Source organism: Heterocephalus glaber, unplaced genomic scaffold (assembly GCF_053883595.1).
Source record: "Heterocephalus glaber isolate CG9 unplaced genomic scaffold, H.glaber_assembly_v1.0 deba00001572, whole genome shotgun sequence".
Taxonomy (NCBI): Eukaryota; Metazoa; Chordata; class Mammalia; order Rodentia; family Bathyergidae; genus Heterocephalus; species Heterocephalus glaber.
In genome coordinates this window covers 7,167,122-7,190,412 of record NW_028258357.1, presented here as the reverse complement: position 1 = coordinate 7,190,412, position 23,291 = coordinate 7,167,122, and the positions used below count along the sequence as shown (strand labels likewise).

The window sequence follows — 23,291 nt, the reverse complement described above, 5'->3', positions numbered from 1 at the left end:
TTCAGCAAGTATCTCAAATAGTAATAAGTGACAATTGACAATAATAGGGAAAATTTTAAAAAACTGAGTGCCCCATCTACAACATCCATGACACATACTGCTTAGATAAAATGTGTATACATACACGCATATATACATTTCTAAATTTATTTTTTAGTAGTATATGTTCACCATACATAATGATCACATTCATCGCCCACATATACATTTAATTCAGTCTTACAAAAATGCTGTGAAATAGAAATGAACTATTTCAATTCAGAAATGACAAAGATGGGTAAAGGGGCCTAAGTAACATTTTACAGTCTTAAAGCCCTTTTGTGTCTAATATTAAAGATGACAACTTCTCTAAAAACCCTAAAATTAATCTAAAAGACTTTAAAAACTAATGAATCAAAACTACTCAATTTAGTGATTGTATATAGGCTCTTAAAACATGACCCAGGGGTAAAAAAATGGATATTTTGTTACCCATAGAGATCTCTAGTTTAAATAATTAAACATTTTAAAGAAATCAACATTTAAATAAATAAAGTACTAAATAGAAAATTATAAATATCATAGAACAGGCAAAGAGAAAGGGACAGGACTGTACCCTATATTCCAAGAAAAACTAACTGACATGGTTATGGAAAATACAACTGGGAAGATAGACTAACAGCTATATTTCTATTACTTTCTGCTCACTTTTCACTAACTTAAATTTGGCTTTGTCTTGTAGACATGGTTAGACTGTGCCTCTGTGCCCTGGTGACTGTGTTCTTTTTCTTACCCTTTGTAACACTGAGGCCTAAAGAAGAGTAGGTGCCCTCCTTGATCTCTGCTGCCACTCAGACAATTCTCATTCTCATCCAAAAGTTGGATCACAGATCCTGGCTGCCTACTGCTCTCTTTAATGTCACAGGTGTCAAAATTTGGAATCATTCTAAAATCTAAACAGATTAATATTCTAATGCTGAGGCCCTGATGTTCCTTCTTACAACGATTTTCATCTCTTTCCTACCTTATAGGTCAATGGACATAATTATACTACTAGAAAAAAATGGGGCCTATCTACTACTTTGCACTCCTCTGAGAATATTTAATGTGTGGTGGTTAGTTCTAGTTGTCACATGGCATGGCAAATAAATAATATGGAATTTGGTGGGTGGGAGCCACGTTTGGTACATATCCTGTGTGATACACTTCTGCACACCTGTAACACCAACGGCACTTCTTACTAAAAAATACTGCTGCTCTACATACACCCTACTCAGACACTAAGCATTCTTTAGGTATCCATTAATCTCCGGCAATCCATAAATCTTGTCACTTTCTTTCTTCATCACTTATCATCTCTCACATCCCTTCTGAACCAATTTAAGAGTCTATAATCACACCCTTAGTCCTTTCTTGCTTAGTAAAACACATCTTACCAAGTCTTAATCCTTTTTAACTGAATTTTTCATGCATACATTACCACCACAGCAAAAAAGTAGCAAAACAAAAACATAACCAAACCAACTGATTTAATTTTAAAGTATTACTTGTTACAGCTGCCTGGCAATTATATTGTACTATCCTAGTCTATATATGTTCCTAGATCTTTACTTTTCCAAGGGTGATACGCAACTAACCATCAACTGGGAGCTTATCAGAGATGTAGAAATTCAGGCTCTATATAAACCTACACCAGGATATGCATTGTAATAAGATCTCTAGGTGATTTATTATGTGCACATTAAAGTTTGTGAAATACTATCTCAGAAGACTATTTCACATCTTCTCAACTACTTCTCAACTTTGTACTCCAAGAATTTAGCTTTCACTTAAAGCACAAGAACAAAAAAGAATTAAACTTCACAAGCTTCCTCCCCATTATCTACTTGCCTGCCTCTATCCACATCCACATACTGTGCATTCCCTGTTACCACAGTGTTGACTATCATCCACATTCAAGTGAAATCCTCACCTTGTGTACCATCTTCTATCTCCCCTCCCCTGTTCAAGGACATTGATCTAGTTATTTGTCCACCCCCCTTGTATTACTTTTTTGCACTGGATTATCTCCAAATATGTTTTCTGTCTCCCACCTTAGAACAGAAAGCAACAACAAAAACCCTATTATCCTACCAACACCATCTTCTCTCGATCCCATACCTAGCACTGCCACTATGTCTTATCAATACACTTTAACAATTTTCTTAACTGTCTCCAATTATTCCCTCCTATTGTCCTAAAACTCACTCTTATCTAGCTTTTGCACCCACTACTTCATGAAAAGTGCATGAGTACCATCCAACAATTATGTCTTCAAAACACTTCTTAAATGCTTGATATAAGTGGTTTCCCCAAATAAAATCCAGTTTTTTTCAAAGAAAATAAACTACTCAATTCACTAATAACACTTACCTGGCTGAACGTGGGTAGCTTGTAAGAAGTATTTCAAAGCTCTCTCAAAGTTCTTTTCATTTTCCAGAGCATGACCAACATTATTCCATAATTTGGCATTATTTTTATTTACCTTAAATACAAGTGAAAATAGAAATGTTATAATTTAAAAGAAAGACTCTGATTTAGACAAATTATTTTAGTCTACTATCAAGAATGGAACGTTCCAGGACATGTTCTGGGCTATAAGGAAGAATCCAAATGAAGACTGCTTCATCAAATTTACTCTTCTCTTCCTCTCATTAATATACTAAGGCAGCAGTGCGATTTCACTCATTTTATTTATTAAATTGTAGTAAAATTTTATCAAAGCATAGTGCTGTTTGAAAACTGCTCCTCTATTTGTATTCTTTTAAGGGAGAAGGTATTAGAATGAGATTATATTTCAATATCGCATTGACAACTTTTTAGGCTTGATGTGTATTTAAAGCTATTCAAGTAGCCTACTGTGGTAATGGAAATTTTGGATTAAAGTTCTGAGTCAATGTGTACTTTCTGAGGTCACTGATGGGTATGGTATTTTTGCAGGTAGAGGATATGCAGTCAAAAAGCTAGCTACATGTACTAGCTGGGGCCACAGGTTTTAACCACTGGCCTGGAAGTGAGGACAATCAAAATTCCTAAAAATTATGAGGCTCCATTAATATCCCAGAAGCACAAACTGGTAAGAATAGTACAGAGGTTTTGCTTGTTTGCAGAGCTGAGAAAGTGGAGCTACTGTGTGGCAGAAGAGCAATCATCTGATCTCAGGTAGATGTTAAATCAAGAAGTAACATGGATTGCTGGAATGACACAGCAATGGAGATAGGTAATGGAGAGTAAAAAAAAGACAAAGAGAAGTAAGAATTTAGAGATTTGAAGAAGGGCAGTGGTAGGGAGAGACTGAAAAAATCTTTGGTGATAACTCTTACAGAAAATACATGTGTGCTTCTTTTTTCAGATGTATGTTATTCATTCTATAGAAATGCTACATCACTCACGTCTACCAGTTCTGATCTTTACCACAGCATCGTAACCATTTGTTATTGCTTGCACAGTACCTTTCAAAACCATTTTTGTTGTGTATTTTATTTCACTGAATCTAAATGCATCAATTATAGAACCATTATTTTATATGCCATTAAGAAAGAAGGCCACTAGTTACTTTTGAGATGCCTTTCACTATAATACTTATTCTTTTCTCCTATATTAAGTTAAAAATGTTCATCTTAAAAACCAATGAAATACAGTATTCTATTTAAATATTTTATCATGTGAACTTTTAATAACTGAAGATCCTTCAGGGAATTGCTCAGTATGCTTAGGCTACACAGTTAAGCACTATTTGGAGAATGTGGTTAAGGTATATATTACATAGAGAACAAATTATTTTCATTAATTTTTTGGTAAAATACTTTATATTGACAATTGAATGTATGAATTAAAAATAGCCTAGAAATGGCTAAAAAAAAATCATTGATGACAGATTTTTGTTATTCTGAAGAATATCTTACCTTCAAGGCTGACATAAATAATGTATACTCAGACTCCCAATCCCAATTTCTGTGAAGTGTTTTTAAGGCATGAGTAAGTATCACCACTGAGAGACAGGCCCAGGATAGCTTTTTAAATGCACTGTTTAAGAGACCAAAAAAGAAAAAGTCTGTATCCCTGAAAGCATTTTATCTTTTACAAGAAAGGTAAGAAATACGGTGAAGATTCTTGTACCATGTTTGTATTTATTCTAATTCATTCTAATGATTATCCAACTTTATAGAGGGAACCAACACCAAAACAATTAAATATTATGAATATGATCTTCCCATTCAGTCTTCAATTACACTACACACGGGGGATCGATTCCAGGATCTCTGCTCTATAGGATTTTGAAATCTGAGGGTGCTCAAGTCCCTTATATAAAAGGGCACAGTATTTGTGGATAACCTATAAACATCTTATGTACTTTAAAGCATCTCCAGGTTACTTTAATACCTGAAATAATGTAAATGTTTATACTGCTTTAGAAGCAATGATAAAAAAGTCTGTACATATTCAATATGGATGCGATTTCTTAGAAAAAATATATTTGATCTATAATTAATTGAATCTGCAAATGCAGAACACCTAGATACAGAGGTTGACTGTATATTCTATTATTTGCCTTTATTATAAAAGCTTTGTTTAGATTAAATGAAAATAACTGATCATGATCAGTTTTTAATTGTGAATTTTTATATTTAGTCTTTTACATTCATACCTACAACTTAGATATTACAATCTGTGTCTATGTAGCTTATCTCTGGCTATATTTAAAGTTTTTGCTTACAAATAACATCATAGATCATCATGACATTGAGAATTATTTTATTTTATTTTATTTATTTTTTTAACAGAAAGTTGTATTTAGTTTCCAGTTTTGCTTCCATAACAAAAACAAAAAATAAGTCCACTCAAATTCCAAGGAAATGAAGAAATAAACCAAATGAAGATGAACATCTACAACAATCACCATGAAAAGCATTTGCATCACAGTCTAAGAAAAGACTATCTCAGCTGGGCATGGTGGCGCACACCTGTGATCCCAGCACTTGGGAGGCTGAAGTAGGAGGATCACTGTGAATTCAAGGTGAGAATAATTTTATAGTGTAAAGTCTGAATTGTCTATTAAAAGGCATAGTAAAATTAACTCTTTATAAGATAGATGTAATTGCTCATACAACTTTTAGGATAATTATTTGAGCCTCAATTTCTCATTTATAAAAAGATGATTCTAAAATAATCTTTATGATATCATCTAGCATTACTGTCCTCTGAGTTTGTGTTCTTGACTCTACAACATGGGTTTAATCTCTTGCATAATGACTGATCCAGTTAACCAAAATAACAGTATGGATCAGAAATAAAATGGTCATTGAAAGTAGGAAGGTATAAATCTGAACCAAGGCTCTCCTGTTCACTAGCTGTGTGATCTTGTGTAATTCAGGTCACCTGCAAGAGCTTCAATTTTCGTATCTGCAAAATAGAGTTGAGGAGTGTCAAAATTAAATGAGAAAATAAACCTAAAGAGTATATTATGATTCTTGGCACATGGTAGGCACTCAAAAATTGGTAGTGATTATAGCTGGATATACGGGGAGAAACTAAGATAAAAGATTTGGTATAGATAGGAGTAAAAATTACAGAAATGATTATCTATGAAGAATATATAATATGACAAAAGTGGCTTTTAGTAAAACACAACAATAGAAATATTCAAAGATAAAGCAGACCAAGAAGAATCTGAACAGAAATGAATAGATGTGGGGAAAGAATCAGAAGAGAGACTTTTTACAGAAATGAGGGAAATGACAACAACAAAAAGTGTTGAGGATAAAGCTCCTAGCAGACAATTTGCTAGTAAAGTGATAAAAAGAGTAGCAGAATCCTATGTGTTGAAGAGCGACTGGAAAATGAGAAAGTGACAGCAGTGACCATTTCAAGTTTAAAACTAAATCTCATATTACAGTGTTACTATTATTTAACCATTAACAATTTGCTTGATTTGGCAGTTTTAGAGAGACAGTGTCTGTATACAATGGGATAATTATTAGAATGACAGTTTTTAAGCATATTGTTTCTTAACTGTTAAAAGTAATGACACCAAGATAATGATGAAGACGGTGAGAACAAGAAATTATAAATTGCTTACTATATGCATTTTATATATATCAAGAACACAATATGACTCACTTAAATAGGATGACTATATCTTAGTTCACTGCCTATGAATGCGGAAATGGTTATTTGTGACTTTAGCCTCAAGAATATCCTTGTTTTCATTTGGGTCTGAGTCAACGTTTGTTCTGCCTCAGGATGTAAAAAAAAAGTTACATAAGTGTGTGCGGGGGACACACAGAATGTGTACATTCTGGGGAGCTTTCCTAATCTGAATTATAGACAAATGAGTCTATCAAAATGAAAAACCAAAAGGTATAAAAGTATGACATAAAATTGAACTAAATACAGATTGAAAATACTTTTATGCACCATAATTTTACATTTAGTAAATAGTAAATGAACTAACATTTTAATTCACCTTTTATTTGAAATTTTCTGCCATCCATGGGCTACCAAAATACAGAATCCCATGCTAGGAACATATAGCACTCGCTCAGCAACAACAAATCCAACAGGAAAAAAAAGGTTTGATGCAGGAATAAAAGGTAATGCTATTAAACAAAGTGCCTAGAAAGAAAAAGAAGATAGCTTATTAAATTAAAAAAATGTATGGATTCTCAACACTCAAATCTGAAATTTTATCATTTAATTTAGATAAATGAATCTGGGTAACATTTTAAATAGTAACAAACACCAGGATTTGTGCAAGCATGACGAAATGGAAATCTTCTTGAATTCCTCAACTTAAAATTGAAGGACATCTATAGATTTTCTTTGAAAACAATATTGCTTGATATGTTTAGGGATGATTTCTTAAAATCTGAACCTTTCATAACATTTTAAATCTAAACAGCTTAATCAGTTACCTTTCACTGCTTTTCTGTGAGGAATACGTCTTTGTAGTAAAATACAAAAACTTATTACTAAAGGTAAATATTTACATCTTTAAAAAACTGAATACGGTTTCTCCAGATAAATAAAAAAGAAAAAAATTGGAAATGTAACTAAAACAATGTATTCAACAATAAAAAAAATTAAAATATGGACAAAAAATGAGTGATTACTCTAAAGACATACAAATGGCTAAAAGATATATATTTAAAAAAGCTCAAAATCACTATCACAGAAATACAAATTAAAACCCCAATGAAACTCTGTCTCACTGAAATTAGAATGGCCATTATCAAGAAAACAAGTGTTGGAAACCACGTGGAGAAAGGAAAGCCCTGTCCACTGGTGATGGAAATGTAACTTAGTATAGCCATTATGGAAAACAGTATGAAGTTTCCTCAAAAACTAAAAATAGAACTATCATATGATCTAGCAATCCCACTAATTGGTACATATCCAAAGGAAATAAAACCAATGTGTTAAAGAGATATCTGTACCCCATGTTTATTGCAGCATTAGTCACAACAGCTAAGAAAGGGAATTAACATAGGTGTTAATGAAAGGATGAGCAGATACTACATATGCATAATAGAATATCATTCAAGTTTAAGCAAAGGAAGTACTGTTATCTGCAACATGGATGAACTAGGAAAACATTAGTTATGTGAAATAAGGAAGTCATAGAAAACTAGGTGTGATGATGCACATCTGTAATTCTAGTACTCTGAAGGCTGAAGCAGGAAGATCCCTGAAAATTCACAGCCAATCTGGGCTACATAGTGAGTTCAAGTCCAGTTTAGAATACATAGCGAGATCCTGTCTCAAAAACCAAACCAAAAACCAAAAAAGAAAACAGAAAGACAAATACTGTATGATTTCATTTAAAAGATTGATTTCACAGAAAGAGACTGTAACAGTGTTTATTGCGGGGGGAGACGAAAGTTTGGGAAGATGTTAGCCAAAGACCATAAAGTTGTTTAGGATGAACAAAAAATTTTTAAATTAAAAAATGTTTACACACTAACTTTTGTACATGTGGCAAAAATAAATTGATAAGGAAAGATACTAATGGGGCTTTCAACAGAAAAAAACTATAAAGGTTGACAACAAAGACAAACATGTAAATTTTTATAACTTTGCTACTATAAGAAACCATGTAAGATTGGAAATTGAAGGGATGGAATAGGTATAGCTCAGACAAGACAGCAGAGTTTAGTATACATCAGACAAGACAGCAGAGTTTAGCATACATATAAAAATAAAACTGCTCCCTTTAAATCAGTGGTTTTTATAAAGTAATTTTTAAAATTCATAAAGTAAAAATATCACAAAAGTTCAGATTTCTTGGCTTTGTGAAAATGGGACGACAAATGGTTTTGTGATTGTAAAGCAAAAAAAAAAAAAAAAAATTAACATATGAAACACCCGTGAAAGGATTTAAGTTTGATCATCACCAGAACATCTATATCTACGGACACGTTTCCATATTTTGTTACCCTAATTTGTTTTATAGTGCCTAATTAACCCTCCAGCTTCAGAAGTTTGAAAGTTCCAATGCAAAGAATGTCTTTTTCTTATCATACTTTATTAGTGGAATATACATGTACAGATATATACTTTGAATATTTTCTCTACAAACATTCACACATGTAGATTTGTAATGAGGCCATACTGAATGTGAGGGAAACTAGTACCATAAAACTTACCACACCAACTTATGTCAGTATTTTTGAAAAATAAAAAATGCAAAACATTAAAGTATGCATAATTTTCAATTCCCAGAGATGCTGTACAAAAATAATGCCCTTTTAAAGCAGTTTCACTTGAAGGAATTAAAAGTGTTAAAATTCATTCAAAGATGCCTCATAGGCTGACATATAAGCTATATCAAAGAAGAGAAACAATCTTTCAGGAAGCTTATATAAAGGTTCTGAGGTAAGAAATGTCTCCAATGATCAGCTTAAGAGTCATAATTAATACTCTTTATTAATGTATGCCAATCTAGTTAATTATGATTAAGTTTTTATATCCTAATAATATAAACTGTCTTTAAGAGGAAGTGTTAGTACAAATAGCAAAAAATTAGATGAATCTGTCACTTTTTTCCTATGTAACAAACTATACATATAATCACCTTAAGACTATAAATAAAATGGGGATTAATAACTACTTACATTATGCTGTTGAGATATATCTGACATCTTATTTAATAAATGCAAAACATGGCAACAGTCCTTGGAAGATATTCCTTTACACTACTTATCCCTTGCAGAGATCCTCAGAAAATACCACTATTAAAACCCCCCAGCATGTTTTAAACCAGGCACTGTGGTTCTTGCCTATAATCCCAGAAGTCTGGGAGCCTGAGGTAAGAGGATTGTGAGTTCTAGTTCCACCTGGGGAACTTAGAAGAATCTTGTCTCCAAATCAAAAATAAAAAGAGCTGGCGATGTAGCTCAGTGTGAAGGCCCTGATCCAATCCCCAATGCCAAAAAAGACAAAATATTTTAGAATACACTTAAAGTAGAATTATACTCAATGTTCATTTCTTTGGCACTGTTGTGTTTTTTATTAAGCATACACTATATACATCATTATTTTATTTGCCAAAATTTAATTGTCTTATCTCTTTTTTCAACCTTTCTTTTAGCTTTGACTGCATTCTACCATTTATCTATTTGTCTGCATTTATTTGAACAGTAATGTACTGTTAGAAAGTCCCAAAGCTAACTACAGTAGATAAATATTCTCATAAATTCATGATCCAAAACTTCAAATCAATCCTTAAGATTGCTTAAGGCATCTAGTTTTCCAATAGGTTTGATTGTAGTCTTTTAGATAGTTTTCAATCTCAACTGCTCTGACACTTTTGATATTGCCTAATTAAGAGAATGCTGAAGCCATCAAATAAGAATTTCTTCAATTCCTTGGTACTAAACCTACCAACATCCACATTCATGGTCTTTGCTGTCTTGTCATAGAAGAGTTTTCTCCTAAGGTCAAATCTGTGCACAGTATTCCCCTGCTCCTCACAAACCTCAGTATCAATGATCCCTTCTCTCATTTATTCAACCACTTTCTAATCAACTTTATTCTTTGTACCTAAATTTAAACATTCTCTTGGCTCTCTAACCTTAAAAATTGCCTTCATCTTTAAGCTGAATTCCCATTATATCCCTCAGGTATTAAAACAAGTTCCTAAAAATCACAAAAAAAGACTGTTATACCCATGGTAACAAGTAGTTAGTCTTAAATTCACTTTAGTCAATCAATATTTCAACTTAATAAATGTTTTTACAACCCAATCCATTAGCAAATCATGTGCTTCAAAAAGACAGCTTAACACTCAAATGAAAATGTTTCTGGTATCAACCAATCAACTGTTTCTGACATTTAAGTAACTGATAGATTATAAGAGGGCAAATCCAAGATAGCACTTTTCAACTAGATTTTACTTTTCTACTTAATAGTATCTATTAGTGTTAACAACTCTGTCTTTCCTAAAGCATTTTCCTATCTTTCTGTTTATTTGATAATGTCTTCTATTCAGGTTCATTCTTCTCTATTCAAAATCTAAATATGGGAGTTTTTTAAGGACAAAGTTGCAGGCTTCTTTTTTCACTCTCTTGAGCAAGCTTAACTGTTTTTGAGGGGATTAAATACTCTAGGGCATTCATAGTAAGCATGAATTAACTTTTGTCCAATGTTATTAAAATGGTACTAGGTAGTACCATCTTTGAGAGAAATGACAATACCTTGTTTGAAAAAAAGTTGCTTTTATAACCTCTCCATATGCCATCATTATCTACATTCTGGATTCAATCACCACCTTTATGCTATGAATAAAATTTTTAAGTTCAGGTTATGCATCACTCCTGAATTGCAGGCATAAAGTGCTATTCAAAAGCTCTACTAGGATGTTTCAAAGAAACCTCAAACTCAACATGTCCAAAGGTAATAGTAAATATCATTTTTTCCCCAAACCCTATCCTGTGTTCTTTCAATATTCTCTGTATCTCAGCCATTGGCTACAAATTTCTCTATAATTCAAGCTCTCTGGAAATGGGCACTGGTGTTTTTAAATTATCATATCCTCAGTGTCAAAAATGCTGTCCAGGATGTAGGCTACAATCATAAATTTCTACTGGATAAATGAATCTAGTGACTACCTAAAAAAGATATATTTGTAAAGCATGTGCTTGCTAACATATAGTAAGTGCTAGAGAAAATGTTGCCAAGTTATTAATCTGTTGTTAAAAGAAGAAACGTAACTCTTGTAAGAAGTGAGGGCCAAATAAGAAAATTACAAAGAAAAATAATTCAAAAAGACAACAACAAGGTTTTTTAAATGATCAGGCATCTCTGAACATAGTGAGATCTACCTCAGAAAGTAATAAAAAACTTGCTAATGAGAAGACCTATGTGCATTTTTTTCAGCTGCGTATTTCATATGGAACTTTTCTCCATGAAAGAAAAACAAGTAAGTATACAATATAACAAGTTTCTTTTCTTTTTTTTTTTTCTTATGGGTACCGGGGATCGAACTTGGGTCCTTGTGCTTGTGAAGCACGCAGCGGAACCACTGAGCTAAATCCCCAGTGCTATAACAAGTTTCTTTAGATGTGCATAACCTAGTTTGATAAAGCTAAGAAATATAAGACATGTTGAATGTATACATCAATATATGCCTGAAAATCACATTCTGATATATACATATTATATATGACATGACATATAATATATAATATATAATAATGTAATAACATTATAATATATGTAATGCTATATATAAGGTATAATAAATATTTGTATATAATATAAAATACATGTATTATAGGTTACATGTTTTATATATAAAACATAACACAAATTATAATATATAACAACACAATTATATGTCATATATAATATATAATAATATATAATATGATATATATAACTTATAAATATACATATATATACAATTTACAAATATAAATAATATATATATACATATATATATATATACTTTTAGGATAACCTAAAATAAATTCATAGATAGGGATGATGCTGAACAAAGATACTAAGATGGTTTTGATGAATTTAAGGTAGGCTCTTAATCAATGGAATGTAACTTTGTTTGAAAAGTCAAGAAAGTTTCTTACCATTAATACAGTCTTTGAGGAATCACCAGGGTACCGGAGACTGAATATTCCCAAAACCCCCAGAAAGCAAAAGAAAGCAAAAGTGGCAAGATTTCGAATATCTAGAAATGACTCTATTAGTGGTATTGTTCCCATGGTCCAATCACAGCAGAGATCTGAAGGATTTAATAGAAGCCAAGCATTCACAGGAAGAAGGTAGTTAAATGTTAGCTGCCTTGTAGGAGTTGGACTTACAGCAGCTGGGTTATCAAATCTGTATAAAGAATGAAAATAAAATTATTTAAAAGAAAACATTTTTTGTTGTTGTTGTTGTTTTTTGCACGAGGGTCTTACTATGTAATTTGGGCTGGCCTTGAACTCACCATGTAGCCCAAGATGGCCTTGAACCTAGTCATCTGCCTGCCCCAGCTTCCCAACTGCTGGGATTACAGGTGTGCACCACCACACCCAGCAAAGAAAATATTTTTTAAACACAAATTTATGCTATAACATTAGAGTATGTATATGAATAAAAAAAAACAGTAAAAGAAATATTTTATGTGTAATCTCATTAAACCAAAGAAGAAATATTTTATGGGTACCTCCTAATCTTGTCAAAATTCAAACTGTCTGAAATTTATGAAATGTCTAGTTGAAAGAAGTGATATTTATGAAGAACTGTTTAAAGGTCATCTCTTTCTGCCACTTATCAGAATAATTCAGACACATAGAATATAATGACTTTGCAGAAATGCTTTCATTAATTTATGACCTTCTAATTAAATCACAACAAAATGTTACTTAAGATTCATTGTTGCATAGATTCATCATTGCATAGAGGCCTTTGAGAAAGAATATTCACCAATGTTATTTAATATTAAATATAAAAGGACACAACACTCTATTTAAGTCATATTATCTGACCAAACAAAAAAGGAAGACACATTTAAATGCAACCACTGAAATATTCAAACATAAAGGCAGAGATAACATTTTGATATTAATATCAAATTTAAGATATTATTGAAATAATACTTGAATATTATTCTTCAATATTATTTTGAAAAATAACTTGTAAGATGTATATTTATATTGAGTATATCAGTAATCATATTACATATGTATAAAGTTCTATATGTAGGATTATTATTATGGATAAAAAAGGTCATTTAATAATGATAAGCATATCAATTCATCAAGATGACATGTCAACCATAAATATCCATGCACTTAATAACAGAGCTTCAAAAACACATGAAAACAGAAACTAATAGAATTGCAAGGTGAAACAGACCAATCTATAGTTTTAGAGAGACTTCAATATTTATCTCTCAATAAATGATAAAGACAAAAACCACCAAGGATAGAGAAGATAACACTAACCTTAACAATCATTTTATTTTTATCTTTATTTTTGTTGTGGTGGTTTATGGATGCAATATATGCCATAATTAATCAATTTGTATATTTGAAATATCATAGTTTTTAAAATATGTTGATTATATCTCAAAAATCTGTTGAAAAAATTCAATGTAAATCAAAGACCTTGTAAAACATTTATGACCACTTAAAAATAAAAAAGAGAAGATAGAAGAAAACAAACAAGAACCAAAATTCATACCTTGTAAATACTGGAAGCTGGGACTGAATAACCTGGACTCTAATTACCACAAGTAATAATGTACTGAATATCAAGACAATCAGTTTTATTAGTGTCTGTAGCAGACAAAATGGAATACTACTCTTTCCACGGAGAAACTGTGCAGCAGTAGTACACAATAATGGCAAAGTATACTAAAAAAGAGAAACAGTTTAAATAAAAAATTGCAATATAATGTTTTTGATAATGCAGTAATTTCTAAATGCAAGATTAGATTCAAATTGAATATAATTAAAAAATCAATGTAGAACAATTTATGGAACTATTAAAGAATTAAAAGCTCAATAATCTTATCCAAAAATGAATTATACTTTAACAGTATTAATGTGTAATTTTCCAAATTGCCTGATAATTTCATTATTGAAAATTCAAAAGCAGTCCATACAGAACTGAATGTGTCATAAAATGTTAAATAAGTCGTTTTCAGTGGTTAATGCTTGTTTCTTGCAAAATTTTGGTATCATACTGGTAAGTAGATATAATTCACACATAGAAAATAAGGTTATTAAAATCTAATTCTACCAGGACAAAAGATAGCAACAAGAAAATTTATATTTTTCCTTACCCCCTGGGCAATAAATACTTCGTATACACAACATATTCCCACAACTGTTATGCCTTGTTCTTTACACAGTGTTGCAATAGCCACTAAAATCACTGTCAATGCAATTGGAGTCCACACTGCAATTTAAGAACAGACAAAAAAGTAAACTATATAAAACAATTTTATAATATTATAAGACAGTATCTTAAACTTTACTTGACCAACATTTGTATTATTTCCTATTGACTAACATCCCATACTTAAAAATGTATTTAAATTCTGTGAGTAATTTTTGCTTTATGTTTTCAAAGCAAAATATGAAGGTGTTTGATTTGAAGCCAGGTACAGTGGTACATACCTGTAGTTCTAGCTACTTGGGAGGCTGTGGCTGAGGTATGTAAATATGTACTAACTTTTAAAACATGGCAGAACGGTGAATTTGGAGAAATGTATATGCATAAGCTTGAGTGTCATAATTAATGAGCTATCAATTCATAAAGACAAAAGTCTGGAATTATCACATAATTATATACTTCACTATATCTGTAATTTCATATATTAAAAACTTGAAATTTAAAACTATTGGGCAAATTGGGGAGCCATTCTCATAAAAATGGGATATAAAATTTAAAATAAAACAGGTGAATAACAACAATTTAAATCACTATTACTAAAAAAAATCACTATTACTTTTAAAATATGTAATGGAATATTCATAAATTACATTTAAATGGAAAACTCAGTTCATCAACTTTAAGTAACTGTTATTTATTTAATAATAATTTGGTTAAAGAATAACAGACTATGAGAGCAAATCTACTACCAACTGTTTTGTGAGTTCTACAACTTTTCTGAGCTTTAGTTTTCTTATTGGAAAACATGAAATCTAATTATTTTCCAGTTTAAGAACTGGTAGTATGATCACATAACTTTAGTTTCTATTCATTAAAAATATTACCTAAACTAAACATTTAGACTTAATCCATAAACTCATCCATTTTTTAAACTGTTTTCAATTTTAAAGTACTTTACAAAAAAAAGTACTCTACAGACTAAAATAACTGAAAAGAGAAAGAAAAAAAACAACCAAATCAAACCAAAAAAAACAAACTCAAAAAATTGCTGAGGATTCTAATATTCCTTCCTTAAAACAAAAACAAATCTCATTCTCTAATTAGGCCACAACCACCAATAACAACATAGCATTATGGGCTGAACAACAGTGCAAAATTCAACAAGAAATGAATAGAGGAAAGAAATCATTAGATAGTTCTTCACAAAAAGTTTGAACCTAAAGCTGGCTCTTGCAGGATATACAGGTCATAGGAAAACTGGTACTGGAGGGTACATAAATAAAGGAGGAGCACAAATAAGCTTAACGAATGATACAGAACAGTATGACAGTATATATCTACATACTAAAAGTTACTGGGAAAAATTGGTCTCCCCAGCCTGAGCAACTTAGCTAGAGTCTGTCACAAAATAAAATTAAACAAGGGCGAGGGGAGTAGAGCACTGACAGCAATACCTACCACCCCTCTCTCCCCCCAAAATATATAGTGCATGTATTGTTTAGCATGGATTATTTCATTAAACCCCCAAATCACTCTGGAATAATAGAGCAGTTGTAATTTACCCACTTTTTTAATATAAAAAAAAGAATTTGGAAGAGTTTTTAGTCACACATGATTAAGGGACAATTATTTTAAATTGGTTACTGTACTAGTAAAGGCAGGACATTTCGCTACTTTGTACTTCTAGTCAAATGAAGATAGCAAACAGCTGCCTTGTGTAATATTTGATTCAATCTCACCAACAGCAAATGACTTACTAAAACCAGTCATATAGTTTATCAAACATTAGTGACACTATTACCACATAAATATATGCACTTTGATTTTAGGAACAGATCTCTCGGGCAAAAGTTTCCTTACGTGACATTGTCCAAAACAAATATACTCGCTAAATAAGTTAAAGGTACTTTTATCTAAATATCCACTACATTTCAAGGGGGTGGGGGGACAGATAATAAATAAATGACACTGACAATGCAGAACTGTTATAGAGGAAAAAAAGAATGGAGGTGAATAAAAAGGACAAAGAAAGATGAGTGATACCATTGATAACGTCTGATGCAATATTTGAGCAGAAACCTAAAATAATATCAAAGCAAGAGCAAAGGCTCTGAGATTGGATTATACTTCCATAAATGGGATGGTACATAACCTAGAAATTAAATGATTAAATGAAAACTTTTGCAAAGGGAAATGTGTAATAGATATTGTGGGTAATAATGAAGATCATGATGAAAACTGTGGCTTCAAGAGGAAAACAAAGTATCAGCGGGGCTAAGAGGACAGAGAGGTCCAAGGGAGGTCTTAGCATCTCTTCAGTTAGAATTTAAAATAAATGAAATTTATTCACTTGCTCATTTCTTCAACAGATTCTTACACTGAATACCTATTGCAAACTAGGAACCATTCCAGGAAATAGAGATTAAAAATTGAAAAGGGGCCAGGGATTTAGCTCAGTGGCACCACACCTGCCTCGCAAGCCCAAGGTTGTGAGTTCAATCCCTGGTAGCCCCCCCCAAAAAAAATTGAGAGAAAAAGTTAAGTACTCTAATGAAGGTTATATTATAAGAAATAATAAAAGAAAAATGTCAATTACATATTTTTAGGTTAGAAATGAGTTATTAGGAGAAATGCAGATTAAAGGCACAGGAAAGAACATGAATTTGTCTCAGTTTTGGTGAAATGATGAACCTGCATGACCTGTTAGCTTTTTCCCCCAAAATTAGCCCTTGAAAAAGATTAAATGAGGGGAAGATGGTTTCAACAATACTGCATTAAAAAAAAGTAAACTCTTGGGCACTCAAGATTATCTTAAATATGTGTGCTTGTATCACTGTTTTAAGGGACTGCATAGAAAGCAGGATGCAAAAGTGAGAAAAAAATGTAAACTTTTGTTCTAGCTATTGACTCCATTGGGTAGATCATTGTGCGTTCTTTTAAAGAAATGTGCAGTTATGTTGGTTAGTGTGAGTTGCAGAGATAAAATCAGAATACATATTTAACAAATCTTAATAAGTAATTTCTTAGAACAAAGCAAGAGGCATCATACTACCTGACTTCAAACAATAGTCACCCAAATAGCAAGGTACTGGCATAAAAAGACACATAAGCCACTGAAACAAAATGGAGGGCATGGAAGCCACAGGTTGACTTTTACATATAGCCAAATGATTTCAACAAAGGTGCTAAGAACACACATTGAGAAAGGATAGAATTCAATAAATGGGGCTGAAAAAATTGGTTATCCACATGCAGAAGAATGAAACTAAACCTGTATCTCTCATCCAGTACAAACCTCAAATGAAAATGGATTAAAGACTAATGCATGACTCAAAACAATGACACTACCAGAAAACGGCATAGGAAAATGCTTGAGATCATTGGAATGGGCAAGGATTTTTGGAACAAGATTCTAAAAGCACAAGAAACACAAGTATACACAAATAAATGGCCTATATCAAAATCAAAGTTTCTGTACAGAAAAGGAATCAAAGAGAAAACTTACAAATATATTTTCAAACTATGCATATATACAGGGACTCACATCCCAAAACTAAACAGCAAACAACCAAATAACTTGACTGAAAAACAGGTCAAAAGATATATAAATTGTCAAAGTTCTCAATTTCACTGATCATCAAGGGAAATGCAAATCAAAACTACAATGACAGCATCTCACTTCGGTCAGAATGATTACTATTACAAACACAAAAGATAACGATGCTGCTGAGGATGTGGAGAAAAAGGAACTTGTGCATACTTTTGGTGGAAATGTGAATTAGAACAGCTATTATGGAAAACAGTATGAAGGTTCCTCAAAAAATTAAAAATAAAATTACCATATGCTCCACTCCCAGGTACATCCAAAGGATATGAAATCAGTTCTACCCAAGAGGCATCTGCTCTCCTATGTTTGCTACAGTACTACTTTTAACAGCTAAGAAAAGGAAACAACTAAAGTGTCCAGCAATGATGAATGGATAAAGAAAAATGTGATACATATAGAGTACTATTTAACCATAAAAAGAATGACAACATGGATGGAATTGGAGATTATGAGGCTAAGTGAAATAAGACAGGCACAGAAAAACAACTACCGTATGTTCTCACTTATATGTGGCATATAATAAAAGAAGATCTTATAAAAATTGAGAGGAGAATGGCAGTTATTAGAAACTGTGGAGACTAGAACAGAACATAGGATGGGGAAATGCTGATCAATGAGTACTAAGCTGCAGTTAGAAGGGAGCTAAGAAGTTCTAGTGTGTTACATTACACAGCAGGGTGAATATAGTTTGTGTACTATATATGTTGAAAAGACTGTGAATATTTTCACTACGAAGTAATAAATGTTTGAAGAGACTTTAAGTTTAACTTGATTACATAATGTATACAGGTATTAAAACATCATGTGGTAACCCATTAAGATGTAATTTTTGTGTTTTTATCTATCAGTTAAAATAAATTTAAAGGGGAACAAAATTGAGATGAAATAAATCTTAGGTTAAAAGAGTGACCAATATCACTCACATGCATTTTAAAAAGAATTGCAAACTTACCAAGAAACCTTACACAGTATCTTCTATATCTCTCTCATGTAAATGAAGAGGAATGGCTAATTATTCTTTGTGCTAATTCTCCTTAAGAGATAAGAGGGGATGTTTGATGGAAATGGAAGCAACACTGATCAACAGTGGGGCCCAGGAACCTGGAACTCTCCATCCTGTGTTTTAATTCTTGTCATTTCTTCAGAATCACAGGAGAAACAGAGTGGCCTAGGCCTTTCCTCTTAACAGGTATGGTGGATAATAACTTGAGCAAAACATTTTGACTTAAACTCACAAGCCAAAACAACTAAATGTCTTAAAGATACACCAATCACAAAAGAAAAAATGCAAACATAATAGCATACGCTACTAAATCAATGTTAAATCAAAAGATAGACCTAGCATTTAAAATAAGTAATCTTTAAGAAAAATGACATTAAAATTATGAATAAAAGAACAAGGTAAAATAAATAGGAAGAATGGTAGGAAATATGGTTAGAAATAGAAGTGAGCCTGATCATGGTCTTGTAGACCACAGTATTTTTTAACTTTATCACTCAAGTTTTGCACTGTAGAGTACTTCAAGAGGATAATTGTTTGTAATTCCATATTAGTTACTCAATTGCCTTTTACTGCATGATGGAGTACACAGATATAGGATTTATTATCCTCATTTTATAGATAAAGAAACAAAAGCACAGAGATATCTGAGTAATTTCTGATGAGCAGAATATAGAGCTAGAAAATAAATGGTGGAAATGGAATTTGAAATCCAACTCTCAAGTTCATGCTTTAACCAATTATGCTATGTTGCCACTCAAAACTGTTTTAAGGCAGTATTGTATGCAGAGAAATAATGGGCAATTTATTCCTATTAAAAAATCTAAGAGAAAATAGACTATTTGGCTAAATTATGTATTTCTTGAAACTCAGTTTCCAAACATACAAAACTAGGCTTTGTATCACCAGTACTTTGGGACTCTGGTGAAAAATCCCAAGAACTCTGGAAAATAATTCAGAGTTAAACTTTTAAGATCAGCCAAAGAAAGGTTAAAACTACTATATAAAGCTGTTTTCTTGTCTACTGTGCTTAAACTCTAAAAAACCTCATTTTTATTGCTGGAACTTGTTATCTCACAAGGTCAAGCATGAGTTAATTAATAAAAAGCACATTCCAGAATAGGTCACAAGGTAGGGGCTCAATGAATAGCTGAAACATTATCAATACATAATAAAAGTTAAAGTCTATCAGGCTTTTAACACTGCCTAAACAATATCACAGCCTTCTAGGTATTACTTATTCAAAGACAACATAGGCTTTGGTACCTGTATTATTTTCCTTCAAATAGCAGTAGATGGAACTACATGAAGTTAAACCCTAAATGTGGCACATAATGTTTTGTAAGAAGCACTTGGAATGTATAAAACTTATCTGATCAAGTTTTTATATATAGTTACAGAAAAAAATCCAATGCTAGAAATTTACCTATGGAATTATCTGGTCCTTTTGATTTTGTATATGACAAAAATGCAGCTAGAAAAAAGATAGATGACAAAAGTTCTGCTCTTCCTACAACACCTGTTACCTAGAAAGGGAAAGAAAAGGAGGTTCATATTAATGAAGAGTACCTCAAAACGATGTATAATAGTAACAACACTTTAACCACAAAATCTGTAACATTTAAGAGTGTATTTCTTTAACATTCTTTAAGTGCCCCTAAGTGGTGACTTTATATATCTTCTATAAAAGGGAATTTATTAGGGATTCTTAAACAGTTCTAATTATTAAGTTATTCTGAAATAATTATAGATTCACAGGAAGTTGCAAAAATCGTACAGAGGCTTTGCATATTCTTTACCCTGATTCAGGCAGCATATTCCATAATTACTGTACCATTCTTTTGGGTTTTTTTGGTACCGGGGATTGAACTCAGGACCTTGTGTTTTCGAGGCAGGCAGCTAAATCCCTGGCCCCTACAGTACCATTCTTAATAGAGTTCTTAAAAACAAGAAAAAAGCTAAGTATTTACAAATGTTCTTAAAATATGAGCAATTTCAAAATACAAAAGCATCATAAATTCAGTAAATTATATCTCATAATTAATCTGCAAACTAAAAAATACAATAAACTTTAAACAATCCCTTTAAATTAAATTGATTAATTAATTTTTCTGGTACCTGGGATCGAACTCAGGACCTTGTGCTTGCAAGCCAGGCATGGCGCCACTGATCTAAATCCCGGGCCCATGCTCTTTAAATTTTAAAAATTAAAAAAAACTTCCAAAACTGTCCCTTTAAAATATTTTCAACTCAATGTAAAATTTAGAACAATCTCCTATTTTTGGAAATGTTTGGAAAAACTGTTCAGCTAGGTATCTCCTGGTCCAAGACAACTAGTGCAGATACATTATACTTCTCCAAAAAACATGTTGTTGGTTACAAAAGAGTTTGTAACAAAGCAATTGAACAGAATACTATTAGCTCTGCTAGAAGGGAGCTTTGGAGTTTCAAGGTTACCAAGATAAATAAAATTACACTTTGGGTGTGTCTTCCTAGGAAGTGGCTGATAGACATATTGACAATAGCCGATAGTTTGATTTTAAAATGAGGCTATAGACAATTTTAAAACATGTAGCAGAGCACTGTCATTTATTATGTGTCTCCAAATGTTTTGATGTATTTTCATCCTTTACTTAAATCTGGCTTACCATTACCTATTATTTGAAACATAAACACTGACAAGCTGAGAAATATTTAAAGTCTGTGTTGACGGAAAATAATTAGCAAACTGGGCAGGGTGGCACACACCTGTGTTAGCTCTTGGGTGGTAAGGCAGGAGGATCACAAGTCCAAGGCCAGTTTAGGCAACTTAGTAAGACCTTGATTCAAAATAAGATTTAAAAAATAGGAGTAGTGATATAGCTCAGAAATAAAGTGCTTGCCTATCATATAAAAGGCCCTGGGTTCAATTTCCAGTACCAAAACAAAAACAAAACTATTACCAAAAAAAAAAGAACTGAGTTCATTTATATTTTATACTACTAAAGTTAAGAGATTATACATACCTTATGTTCTTGAAGGTTATGTTTTAAAAACTAGTTTAAAATTTTTGTCCAGTAGTGAGACTTTGTGTATGAAGTTAAGACATTGTACTATTTTAAGAGTTTTCAAATATTTGGATTAAAATCATGGTTAGATTCTTTCTTAAAAATATGCCCCACAGTCACTGTAGGCTTTTTAAAAATAATGAAGAGTTAAAAAAAATTAGTTTTACTTACTGCTTCTGTATGTACGGGGTGCACTACAAAAAGCAGAGCAGCAATCAGACCGCTCTTGTTGTCCAGAAAAAGTTTGCAGACTTTAAGAAATACCACACTAACCATAGCATGAAAAATCATATTTAGGAGATGATATGACATTGGGTTTAGTTCACTAAACATATAATTTAAGCGAAATGTCAATACTGTTAAGGGTCGGTAGGACTTGTGACTTCTCTCCTAAAAGGAAGAAAAAGTACTTATTAATTAAAGTAACTTGGTCCTTCAGAGTACAAAAACTAGTGATTGTTTTTACCATAAAAATATTTGCATTTGGCTGAGAAATAACAGTAAAATAATGAAGTGCCCCAAAGCAACATAAACATAAAAGCATTATAATGTGTAGGTTTATAATGTTGTTTTCTTACTCCAAAAACAAGAGAATTTCCTCTTGATGTCAGATAATTTACCAGAAGAACATTTGACACTCCTTTTATATATCCAGATTTTTATAAAAAGGTAGAACAATGGTGGCATTGGTCTAAATGAAACATAGGATCTATCCAAAGTTAGCCTTATCCGCCAATATCAAAGTTTATAAAACTGCTGGTTAAATCTTCACAAGGAAATTAAGAACAGAATGCTTATCAGATTAGTTCAAATAGTGATGATTCAAAAAGGTATTCGCTAGTTGTTTTATGAAAAATGCCTCCAAAATGTATAAACATGCATATATTAAAATAAAAATCTATAAATACCAAAGAGAGCAATATAGGTGTAAAAACTTTATCAAAATATGAAAATAGAATATTTTCCTTGAAGAATTCTCTTTTAACAAAAAACCAGATTTTATGTGAAGTAATGAATTTGTTTATAATTTTGAAGTCACATTTAACCACAAATACTTTTTACCCAAAAGCAAAATCAAACTATATTTAAGAATAAAATACAGTTCAATAAAATATCTCCCTAGTTGAGTTTATTTGTAGTCTTATATAAAAGGCATCCACCTTCAAATTCTTTGCTCTTCTAGCTCTTACCATATTCTGATGTTACCCTCTGGCACATAGGTGTAGACCTAAATCAGTTTTTCCTTACTAGGGAGTATCAGGAAGCACAGGATCAAACA

General features: G+C 31.9%; 1 protein-coding gene across 3 annotated transcripts in view; it reads right to left on the bottom strand.

Annotated features, from left to right (window-relative positions):
• Tmtc3 (transmembrane O-mannosyltransferase targeting cadherins 3) overlaps nucleotides 1–23,291 on the bottom strand; it is a 66,786-nt gene that overhangs the window by 30,106 nt on the left and 13,389 nt on the right. For all 3 annotated transcript variants that reach the window (XR_002390148.2, XR_015443507.1, XM_004867541.3), the window contains exons 3-10: nucleotides 22,184–22,402; nucleotides 20,392–20,491; nucleotides 14,306–14,421; nucleotides 13,702–13,874; nucleotides 12,102–12,354; nucleotides 6,485–6,633; nucleotides 3,924–4,044; nucleotides 2,392–2,503 (exon numbers count right to left, since the gene is read on the bottom strand). Coding sequence is in view for 1 of the 3 variants with exons in the window: in XM_004867541.3 (XP_004867598.1) it covers nucleotides 2,392–2,503; nucleotides 3,924–4,044; nucleotides 6,485–6,633; nucleotides 12,102–12,354; nucleotides 13,702–13,874; nucleotides 14,306–14,421; nucleotides 20,392–20,491; nucleotides 22,184–22,402 (1,243 nt within the window). In the remaining 2 variants the exon portion in view is untranslated. The remainder of the gene's footprint in view (nucleotides 1–2,391; nucleotides 2,504–3,923; nucleotides 4,045–6,484; nucleotides 6,634–12,101; nucleotides 12,355–13,701; nucleotides 13,875–14,305; nucleotides 14,422–20,391; nucleotides 20,492–22,183; nucleotides 22,403–23,291) is intronic.